The sequence below is a fragment of the Pituophis catenifer genome, unplaced genomic scaffold (assembly GCF_029215685.1).
Source record: "Pituophis catenifer annectens isolate HBS135680 unplaced genomic scaffold, rPitCat1.0.hap2 SCAF_1, whole genome shotgun sequence".
Classification (NCBI taxonomy): domain Eukaryota; kingdom Metazoa; phylum Chordata; class Lepidosauria; order Squamata; family Colubridae; genus Pituophis; species Pituophis catenifer.
Window position 1 is genome coordinate 247,844,026 of NW_027256881.1, and position 12,155 is coordinate 247,856,180.

Genomic DNA, 12,155 nt, shown 5'->3' on the forward strand with positions numbered 1-12,155 from the left:
AAAATAACTGTTTAAAAAGCAAGCTTCTGCTTCACTCTCTCTAGTGAGGTCACCGGTCTATCATCTCATTTTCTCCATCCATCTGTCAGAAGCCTAAAGGAAAAAGAATAATAAAGGAAAATAAAGTGCCCCATTTTTTAAAAAAAATTCTTAAAGCATTAGCTTCTTTCTCTTTTTTTCATTCATCCTCTTTTTCTTTCTCTCCATCTGGATGGGCAACACAGAAGCTATAGCTAAGAGAAAATATTTACATTGGGAGAACATATTTAAAACATAATCAAAATGCACATTTCTTGATAATATTTTTTAAATGTTCACATAGCATAGGATGGAATAGTAAATAGGGGAGTATTACATGGTCTAGATACAGTATAGGAGGGTTTTCCGTCTCTATCAGAATGTTTTGGAACTTCTAAAACCCCTGCAGCATATTGTCATGGCAATCCTTTTTATGCATACATGTACCACAAACAAGACATGTTTCACAATTTACTATTTTACAGAGTTGAACTGAGTATCAAAGACCTCCTGCATCCATTCTAAAAATTTATTTGCTTCTTTTAGATCTCTGAGGACCTCTAGTGGAAATATTCTGAAATTTCCTTTGTTTGATTACTGGAAAGAAAAACAGATTAATCGATTTATATTCACTCAGTAACAGTAATTTAGTAAAATTTAATATTAATGTTAATACTGGGCTGGTTCACTAAGAAAATCTAAGAGGTTAAGGAGTAAAATTTTGTAATTGGTATCTTGGTGAGAAGGGGGCAAATTCATTTCATACCGAGATTTGATTTTCTAGATTTACATTCAAATATAATTGTCAAAGGTAGGGAATGCAACAGTGTAAATTGTGGAGCCAGTTTTTCATATTGGGGGCTGTGTTAATGGTTCAGTCAGTTTTCAGTTTATACCATGCAATGCACCTTCTTTCTTTCCTTCCTCCCTCCTTCCTTCCCTCCCTCCCTCCCTCCTTCCCTTCTTTTCCCTCTCTCCCTCCCTCTCTAATTTCTTCCAAATAACTCTTTACTTCATTGTTATAGCCCTTAATACTGTCAACTTTTATGCCTAAATAGATATTAGTTCATTATTACTTCACCCTCTTTTACAACTATTTGCATTGGATTGGCATTGCCTATTGCTATTAACTTAAAGGAAATCTACCTATCATGCCTGCCTGCCTACCTACCTACCTACCAGTATCTATCTATCTACTTACATCTATCTATCTATCTATCTATCTATCTATCTATCTATCTATCTATCTATCTAATTTTGTCTCTCTTTCTGCAAAGTAGCTTCTTTTACTTTCAACATGTGATTCCTTAAATCTTCCTCATTTTCAGGAATTATCATATTCATTTAATGTTTCTCCCACCAATTTTCATTCTACTTTCTGTCCCATTTCCTTTAATGTTCTTTTGTAGGTTCAGTTGACATAGGAAGGAAACCTAAACAGGCTTATTGTATTCAGGCACAATAAAGTAGCAGCAATGATGCATTAGAATATCTGTAAGAAATACCACTTGCTTGCAAACAAGAATTGATGGGACCATAAAACAGACACAGTAATAGAATATGATGCTGAAGTGCTCTGGGACTTTTGAATTCAAACAGATAAGCACCCGCCACTCCAGACTGAACTATTGTTGATAAGAAAGACGAAAAAGTCTGGATAGTGGACATCACAGTGAGGCTATGACTCTGATAAATTGAACAAGCAAATTCAGACTGCAAAAATGAACCCCAGTCACTGTTGGATTCATGTCCTTCCTGGCAGGGGTGAAATCTATTTACTTTCCCTACAGGTTCGGAAGTGCACAACTCTGCACATGCACAGAGGATAAAAACCAAGTTACTTCCTGGTTAAAACCAGGAAGTAATGACGACCAGGCAGGTGGGCAAATCACTCGCCGCCATCACTACCTCTGATCGTCAGAGGCTTTTAAAAGCATTTTTTTCTGCAACCTCTTCTGCCAAAAAGGTTGTAGAAAAAATGCTTTAAAAATAATTTTTAAAAAAGTTGGCAACGCCCACCCAGTCACATTACCCTCCCCATCAAGCCACGCCCAAAGAACCGGTAGTAACAAATTTTGCATTTCACCACTGTATGAGGCATAATGAGGAAGTGGTGCATCCTTCTTTAACAAACCATCACTAGACCCAACAATTATGGACAATTTCTTTCCCAGGGTCCAACTCTCCTTTTTTAGGAAAGGCTATTGAGAAGGTGGTCAGGTTACAGCTCTAAATAATTCTGAGGAATGGATTATCTGGATTTATTTTAGTCAGTTTTCTCTCTGACCAGTCGCAGTTCGTGTTGGCAGGGGGGCAGAGGTCGACCTCGAGGCCTCTTATATGTGGAGTGCCTCAGGGGTCGGTCCTCTCGCCCCTCCTGTTCAACATTTATGTGAAGCTGCTGGGCGAGATCATCTGTGGCTTCGGGGTGAGATACCACCAGTACGCTGATGACACCCAGCTGTACATCTCCACCCCAGGTCACCCCAACGATGCCCTTGAAGTGATGTCCCAGTGCCTGGAGGCTGTGCAGATCTGGATGGGGAGGAGCAGGCTCAAGCTCAACCCTTCCAAGACTGAGTGGCTGTGGTTCCCGGCATCCTGATATAGTCAGCTGACTCCATCACTGACTATTGGGGGCGAGTTGTTGGCCCCCACAGAGAGAGCTCGCAATCTGGGAGTCCTCCTGGATACGCAGCTGTCCTTGGAGGAACATCTGACGGCTGTAACCAGGGGGACCTTTTGTCAGGTTCGCCTGATTCGCCAGTTGCGGCCCTTTCTTGATCGGGATTCCCTGTGCACAGTCACTCATGCCCTCGTCACCTCTCGCCTTGACTACTGCAACGCTCTCTACATGGGGCTCCCCTTGAAGAGCACCCGGAGGCTCCAACTGGTCCAGAACGCAGCAGAGCGGGTAGTGACGGGAGCAGCATGGCGCTCCCATGTAACACCGCTCCTGCATGAGCTGCACTGGCTCCTGGTGGTCTTCCGGGTGCGCTTCAAGGTGTTGGTTATCACCTTTAAAGCGCTCCAAGGCATAGGGCCTAGCTATCTTCGAGACTGCCTGCTGCCACCGACGACCTCCCATCGACCCGTGCGCTCCCACAGAGAGGGCCTCCTCGGGGTGCCATCAGCCAAACAGTGCAGGCTGATGACCCCCAGGGGGAAGGCCTTCTCTGTGGGGGCACCTACCCTCTGGAATCAGTTGCCCCAGAGATAAGGAGAATCCAAGACCTCAGTGCCTTCCGCCATGCCCTTAAAACCTTCTTTTTCCAGCAAGCCGGGCTGGCCTAATTTTTTAAGTGTTTTTAATTGTTTTGTTTATCGTTTTTAATTAATGGAGCCAAATTTATATATATCTTTTAATTGTATTTTAATATTTGTATTTGATGTTTTTACTTGGCTGTTCACTGCCCTGAGTCCTCAGGGAGAAGGGCGGTATACAAATTCAAAATAAAATAAAAAAATAAAAATAAGTTTTCAGATCAGGGCACAGCAGAGACAACAGTGTACTTTTTTATGATCTTAAATAGAGCTGAAATGGGAGTCATGTATCCATCCTGATTCTGCTTTGATTTTCTCAACAAGACACCTTATCATCAGTCATGTTTCTGGACGTTAGAAGGAACGCGGTTGGAAGGAACAGAAAAGTGCAGTCTGATTCCCTTGCTAACCAATTGTGGCAAGGCACAAGCCACACCACAGATGAAAGCAGTAATCAATTAACTTATTAGGGTTAAGCAGAGAGCTTGTTAGTACAGTAACAGGCAGCAGCATGTGGGGCGCAAGCTGCTTTGGAGGTGAAAGCAGTAACCAATTAACTTATTAAGGTCAGAGCAAGGAACTTGTTAGTTTGTGGTTTATGCTTGTTAAGCAGCAGCACACCGTGGAAGGCCACTCAGGAAGAGACAGCTTGCTTAAGCAATCTCTCTCCCAGGATTAAGGAAAAGAATGGGTCAATGACAGGGCAGGGAAGGATTCCTTCTTGTATTGGTGACAGCTATGGCCAAGATTCATCTTGTGCATCCGTCGCGCTCATTCCAACATTTGAGAGATTCTTCAGACAACCACTCATTCTCTAGTGACCTCACAGGTGGATTACTACAAATAGATACATCTCAAGTGAAGACAACCTTACTAAAGCATGTGCATATGGCAGTGTATTTGTACTTTATCTACCATGATACTGATACCACAACTCTGATATGTCTGTCCCCATCCAGTTTGTCTGTTCATGTTAGAAACATGCAAGCTCTGAATGGACCTTTTATGCAGATTAGTGACACAGCCATATTTTATATTTAAGCCCCACACCATGCACCCTCCACAACTATTATTATTGTTGTTGTTTATTATCTCTTTTATTCATTAAACATGAAACTCAGTCAACTGAACATTTAAAAATGCATCACAAATACCATTGACTGGTGCTAATGGTTGATTCGGGCTGCTGCCAGCGTCCTAGGTATCAACCAAATATCTTCTTAAAATATATGATGTTCCGAGTAGCGCAGTTTTTTGCAGTTCCACTGGTGTTATTGCAGGAAGCTGCAATTTCTCAATGTGTTTTATAAAATTCTTGGACATGGTACCAAGTGCCCCAATGTCAGTGGGTATCACTGTTACATGTTTCATCCATAGCCGTGTAGTTTCGGTGGCCAGGTCATGATATTTCGTGATTTTTTTCCTGTTCTTTTTCTTCGACTCTGACATCTCCTGGTACAGTGATATCAATAAACTGTACGCTTCGGCCCTCAACAACTGTGATATCTGGCGTATTATGTTCCAAATGATGATCCATCTGTATTTGAATTATTATTATTATTATTATTATTATTATTATTATTATTATTATTATTATTATTATTATTATTATTATTGTTGTTGTTGTTTTGTTGTTGTTTTGTTGTTGTTGTTGTTTATTAATTTTTGTTTATTTTTTACAATTTATAATTTATAATTTTTTTATTTTTTATTAATTTTTTATTAATCAATAAAATAAAATAATTAAATAAATAATTAAAATTATTATTATTATTATTATTATTATTATTATTATAACTATTATTATTTCATTCATAATAAGTTCTTCAGCTGTAGATGTATTGGTTGACTTACTGTGAATTTATGTGACATCCCTGTCAGATTTCCCTCTCTGTTAATTTCTTTCCTGCCTTTTAACACTAGACCAGAAGAATTGTGAAAAAAAGGGCATGCTTAAACATTAAAAATAGGCTCTTTTCTTCACTTTTAAATCTCTGGTAAAATACAATTGCTGTTGATTTGTCCTGTCCCTCTCCACACATCCTCACACCCTCAAAAATTGCAGTCTTTACTGGTGCTTTGCCATCTCCAATTAATGTTCCCCTGGAATCACCCCCCCCCACACACACACACACATGAACCAGTGCAATCCCCCAAATGAGTTCAACTTTCCCCAGAGCGCAGCACAAGTCTGTCAGGCTCTCCCCACCAAATTTCAGATCCATCAATAAGTCCACAGTCCAAACAAAAATCACTAAGCCAAAATCCAGGGACAAGGTTTCAAAAAGTCAAAACTAAAGTCCAAAAGAGCAAAGCGCCAATCCAGTTCCAGAATCAAGGCATGCATTCACGAAAGCTGAACAAATACACACACAAAACAGGCAGGTTGTTCGCAGTGTCACTCTGCTCCAGGTACTGTGTTAAATCGTGGCTAGCCAGTGTAGCTCATCAAGAGGAACGAGGCCAGCCCCTCTGCTGAGCCTGCCTCCTTCCTCCTTGCATGCTCATGAATCAAGGGAACAAGGCAATTCCTCCTCATCTGCATTGGCCAGCTGCAGCTGTTCACCTCCCTATACCCCTGGTACTTCCAGTGGGGCCTCAGGGGTCTCCAGCTGCAGCTGCCCGTCTCATGTTCCTGCTTCAGCTGGCCCTTCATCCGGTTGCCCCTTTGGTCGCCCCTCCAGCAATCTCTCCTCTGTATTCGGCCCCTCTACTCCTGGCTCAGAGTCTTCAGCAGTTTCTCGGTGCTCTTCCTCACCTCCATCCGAAGTCCCTGGAGCTGGCTCTTCCTCTTCTTCCGAGCTGGCGCCTCGGAAGGTATCACATTATTCTCTGTCAACCACCTAGACAAAGAAGTGAGCAAGCCCCAAATTTCATGCATGGTGACAACAACAAAAAAGGCATCTGTGCTGTATGTTTGATGAAAGCTACAAATGCCTCGTGCTTTTCTAAATACTTTTCAAATGACAAATATTTATTCACTAATTTATTCTTTTATTGCATTCACACCTCACCACACTAATGAAAACTTACATAATGTGGGATGGAGAAAACTATTTAAAACATCCACAAAATGATTAAAATGACTAATCTGAATAACAGTTATAAACCACAGAAAAACTGCAAACCTCTGGTCAAAAGAAATCTGATGTTGATGAATATCAATAATCACTATAAACATTCAGCTCCATTAACATCTGAAGGTGGATGTTAATATATTAGAGAACCAGATAGACACTGCTTGATATAGGCACAGTATGAATATATGCTGTTCTTTACATAAAAAACATGTAAAATATGCTTACAGACCACGCCAATTGTCCAGATAACTGTTATTCAGCCAATGCCTATAGAGCATTTATGCATTGATCAGATATCTATGCTACTGAAACTCTCAATGTGTCTGTCTGTTGTACTTTCAAATTAGCCCAAATGGTGCAAAATACTGCAATAATTTTTGAATCAAGGTACCTAAAATGCGCTAACTTAAAGAATGTGTTTAAAAAAGTCCATTACTCCTGTGGAATTAAAGTTTCCACAATGTTCAAACCAGCTTCCCCATGGTTGCATGATTGTGATTTCTAATTTCTGATACAGGCAAAGCTGGCAGGAAGTTGGAAGTTGCTTCTGCTCCCACTGTTTTTTGTTTGTTTATTTATTTGTTTTGCTTTGTTTTGTTTTGTTTTGCTCAACCAAGGTCATTCTTTTCCTCTGTTTGGGTAAGAAAATATTGACTTATTATTGAAGTTTATTTGCCAACACAAATATATATATATGGTCAGACTAAAATTGAATGTTCATTCTGGTCACATCTGACCTTTCAAAAACTATCCAACAGCTCAGGATCGTTTAGCTTGCCTCTGGATATCCCAGTCACTTCTATGGTGAAATGAACGATATGCACACGGTAATTGAGGATGGGTGTGCCACTGGGAACTTTTTTTTCTAGGCTATCAAAATAAAACAGTCACATGAAAGTGTACCAAAACGAAACACACACACACACAAAACCACAAATACAGTTCGTCATTATGACTACATTTCCCAAGATGCAATGATGCAACTTTTTCTGGCAGTCCCTTTAGCAACTTCTCTAATAGTTAGTGATAAGAAATGGAAGGCATGGGAAAGAGATCCTGGGTCCGAGCTACGAAATGCCAGCTGCTGGTGACCAGCCTCTTCATTATGGTAATAAAACGGGAAACGTAGCACATGTACGCTGTACCACGTTGACTGCTGAAATTTTAATAAGGGGGTAATTTAATTATGAAAGTTCTTAATGGTGCCGAATAGTTTTAGGGAGTCTGAACTTAAACTGAAGGATTCTACAATGCTGAAGGTCTTATCAGGACTGCACAGCACTACATAGTTTTAACCAGTGGCTTGTGGTTTCTCTTTGTCAGTTGCAGTTAGAAATGTAGTCTTGAAAGTTAGAAAGATCTTAACGTTGCAGCCTTTGTGCAGAGGCAGATAAGCACATGCTCCTTTGCCCAGAAAGCATTATATTATTATTATGTGTGAGAAACACGAATTTAAAGGCTTTTAAAAAATGGAAAGTGATGTAGCACCAGATTTTAAAACAATTTTGCTCAGTAATGTAAATCTTGGGAGATGCAGCTTTGGATGACTTTTAAAATAATTTAAACAGGGGAAGAAAATGGTAGCTTCTGAAATTCCTTCCAAGCCCTTTTTCATCAGCGGCCAAAGAAGGTATCTATTCTATGTAAAGAAGTAACCTGTGGCATTTGCGTATGAGTGTGTGCTCTTTCTTCCTAATCTAGAAGTGTGCATGTGAGGTGTGCATGTGTCTTTGGGCCCTCCACTTGTGTTGCAGCTGTTCTCTCTCTCTCTCTCTCTCTCTCTCTCTCTCTCTCTCTCTCTGTGTGTGTGTGTGTGTGTGTGTGTGTTCCCTCTTGATCATGTGACCAGGAGAGAGGGAGCCTTAGAATGGAGCAATTGACAACATTCTAAGCACTTCTTACCCCTCCCATAAGGATTCATTGAGAGTATTTCTTCAGCAATATTTTTCTCTGCAGCCCTGGTTGGATGAAGCTCACAAGTCCAAGCCAAGCTGGAGCCATGGTCTGTAATGCATGTGACAGACTTGATGAGATCCCCAGCTTGGAGCCCGCTATACAGTGGTGGGTTGCTACCGGTTCGCACTGGTTTGGGAGGACTGGTAGTGATAAATTGGCGAGGGTCACAGAACCGGTATTAATTGCTGGCTGGCCACGCCCCTGAACTGGTCCCCACCCCACCCAGGCATTTCCTTTTCCTCCTTATCACCCGGGCGGCTTGCCTGCCTAAGCTGCCTTCCCACGTGGCGCCTGCCCTGCGCCCCAACTGAGCTGCCGCCTCCTGCCTAAATGTAAGTCGCACTACCCCCCCCCCGAGCATGCTGCGCCACCCCTACCGGGCTCATGACCTTACCTTCCCCGCCCCTTACAGGAGTTCCCCCCCCCCGCACTCCATTTTGGCTCCCAAGGGCTGCAGGGAGGCTTGCTAAGGCCAAAATGGGACATGGGGGTATGTGGCGCCCACCCGCGCCCCGTTTTGGCTCCCAGGGGCTGCAGGGAGGCTTGCTAAGGCCAAAATGGGACATGGGGAGGGGGCCTAGCAAGACTCCCTGCAGCCCCCTGGAAGCAAAAATGGCTGCGGGGGGGGGACTTCAAGGGAGAAAGAAACAAAGAAATCCTCACTGTTTAGGGAGATCCCCAGGTGCACTGAGCTTGAGTTGAGAGCTTATTGTAAGCCCTACACTAGCTATCTTTGCTCAGGCTAAGCTACAAAACGTTTTTCCTCACTGTTTGGGGATCCCCATGTGCACTGAGCTTGAGTTGAGAGCTTATTGTTAAGTGGCTGCTAGCTATCCTTGCTCAGGCTAAGCTAATCAATAGTGGAGCTCTAAGAATGCCACATTATCAATGGGCATGTTCTGAGTTTCAAAACGTCTGGCTTTTCTTCCTCCTGTCAAAGGCCTTCTGGGGTTCTTTACAGAAAGGGAGAAAGGAGAAAGGGAGGGAGGGAGAAAGAAAGAATGAGAAAGATAGAAGAAAGAAAGAGACAAAGAAATAGAAAAAAAAAGAAAGAAAAAGAAAAAGGAAGGGAGAGAGAGAATGCAGGTATCTCTTAACAGAGGCTTGAACTTGCCTGAAATTAGATCAAGCCCTACATCACTTAACCCAATGTATCAGATTAAATTGTTTTTGAATTATTTTTGATATATATACTACATTCTCTTGTGTAATTTAGTTACAGTGTAAAACTAGTCCATTATGTCTCACAATAAAAGGGAGTTCAAAAATCCAATTAGTGCCATGTAAATTCTGGAATCCCCAAAGACCTTTCCCATTGTATTTATTAAACAAATTTATATAGCTACCCAACTCATATACAGTGACTTTAGCACTTTTGTGTTCCTTTCATGTAGTTCTCAATGTGTCAATCTCCTTGCTACTCTATTTCCTCCACCAAAATTCTATTATAAATAATATTACCACACATTACAGCTGTGTTATTGCGCCAGTAATTTTCAGAAAAAGATTTATTCCTCTCTTACATAGTTATTTAGAAGTAGCTTCATATATCAGTTTACTTTTACCATTAAAAATGTTTTGTTGCATTATATGACTGCAAAAGCCTTTTAGCAGTTTCATGTAAAAGGAAATATCCAGTAACAATTTTGAAAGTAGTTGTCATAGCCACAAACACCCTCCCCCCAAAAAGACAGAGAAAGAGAGAGAAAGAGAGAAAGAAAGAGGAAGGAAGGAAGGGAGAGAGAGAGAAAAAAAACTCTGTGCTATTATTTTTAATTGTTCCATTATTATCATGTGTTAATATTTTACACTGTCCCTACACCTAGAATGATTTTACTGCCTTTCTTTTGCCCAGGGCTACCACATATTTTTCAGGGATTTACATGCATTCAATGTCTATAGTCCAGGGCATAAATATGTGTGTGTTTATTTTGTACATCAGGTTGCATAAGTCCATCTTAATATGCTATTCCTGGTATGTGATGTTTTGTATACATACAGAGAAAGAAGCACTCTTGTGTTCTTTGACTTTTACGCTTGCTGTTAAACATCAGCCCTAATATTAATTACTGTTTTGAACAATATGCATGAATGGCTATTTTATATGTGAAATTATGACTGAAATATTTCTGCACCTATATTGGTTCTCACTGTCAGGGAGTTTCTCCTTAGTTTTAGGAGAAAACTTAACTTCTCTTTTTGTTCAGTTTCCATCCATTGCTTCTTGTTTTGCCTTCTGGTACTTTGGAAAATATGTTGCCTATACATTCTTTCTGGCAGCCCCTTAAAAACATGTTGCCTATCACACTCTTGGGCAAAGCATGTGAGCCATTTCCTCCTTTCAGTGGTCCATGAAAGTACATCTATAGTACGTAGATAATAAAGTTGAAAAAAGGTGAACAACATTTTTACAGAACTATAGATACATTGAGGCTGTGTGTGACAAGGAATGGCTGGGAGGGGAGGGGCCAGGCGAGGGACCCCTTGACGTGAGTGACATTGAGTTCTCACAGGCATTCTTAGAAAATGAGAATAAAAGGTGGACAAAGCCCAATGCTTTGTTTCCAAGGGTGTCTACATGCCAGAACTGAAAGACTCAGTGAAGGGACTGGCTTTTTGTCCTGGAAATTTGCCCCTTGAAATAGCTAGTCTTAGTAACTTCTTTCTCTAAAGACTTCATCTCCTTGTGACAATCTTGCTTTTCTATATATTCCTTCCCATACTGTGAAGTGCAAAAAAAAGTTGGAAACTTCTGGATTCAGTCTTGGAAGCAAATTGGAAAGTTCTTTACAGCCCTATTAAAAAACTCCCCCTCAAATATTCCCCGAGGCAAATTTCTCCCAGTCCATAATCCTGAATATCTCATGAAATAAAAGTAAGCATGTCCTGTTTATTCCCTTCTCATCAGAATATTTCAGAAGCAGCAGCAGGACTCCTGCAAGCCAACAGATAGAATTATCTATTTTATTGGAATCAAAAAATAGTAGCAGAATCTAAACACCTGGAACCAAATCACACTTAATCAGTTCAGCTCAGGTACCAATGTGCTTACAGGTAGTAGCCTCAGTTAACAATCATTGATTTAGTAACCATTCAAACTTGGGACGATGCTGAACAAGTGATATGACTGGTCCTTGGAGTTTGGCTATTGCCGTGTCCCCAGGTCATATGTTCATGATCCAAGTACTTGGCGTCCAGCTTGCAATTATGACTTTGCAGCATCCTACAATCATGTAGGTGCCATTTGCAACTTTTTTTTTTTGCTGTCAATAGGGGAGCCGCAGGAGGTCACAAATGATGATAATGTGAGGTCCTGTTTAACAACCTGTCATGATTTGCTTAACCACTGCAATCAGGAGTTCCAGAGTGCTAAGTGTGAGGCCGTGCATTATGATCATGTTGGTTAGCAATGGCAGATCTGAACCCAATTGCCACTGTTAATTGAAGACTACCTGTAGTTTATTGAGCTGGGCAAAGGATTGTGTTATCTTTTCTGAATTGTGTGTTGATTCCCCCCCCCCCCATCTTGTTCGACTACTTTGTTAGGGACAGAGATAAACTTTGCTCATCCTTATTATCTTTTAAGCGGAGGGTGGAAATACTTGTGAATCACAGTGAATAACTTTTTCTGCCCAGTTCCATTGTGACAGACTAAGAAAGAGGCAAGTAGCCCAACTCATATTCTGAATTAACTACGTATAAGTAAGGAGGCTGTACTTTGCTTGAGAATTGATGAGCCAATGCCGAACTGGCACTTTTTATATTTCCTGGGTTTAGTTTGTTTTGTTTTGTTTTGTTTTGTTTTTTGTTTTTGATTGGGATCAATAGGGGAAGAAT

At 40.9% G+C, this 12,155-nt stretch overlaps 1 protein-coding gene across 5 annotated transcripts in view; it reads left to right on the forward strand.

The window, feature by feature from the left end:
* Positions 1-7,381: 7,381 nt before the first annotated feature.
* The window catches only part of TSPAN32 (tetraspanin 32), a 42,330-nt gene continuing 37,556 nt past the window's right edge, over positions 7,382-12,155 (forward strand). For all 5 annotated transcript variants that reach the window (XM_070957414.1, XM_070957418.1, XM_070957413.1 and 2 more), the window contains exon 1: positions 7,382-7,470. In XM_070957414.1, the coding sequence (XP_070813515.1) occupies positions 7,396-7,470 (75 nt within the window). In that variant the 5' untranslated portion in view covers positions 7,382-7,395. The remainder of the gene's footprint in view (positions 7,471-12,155) is intronic.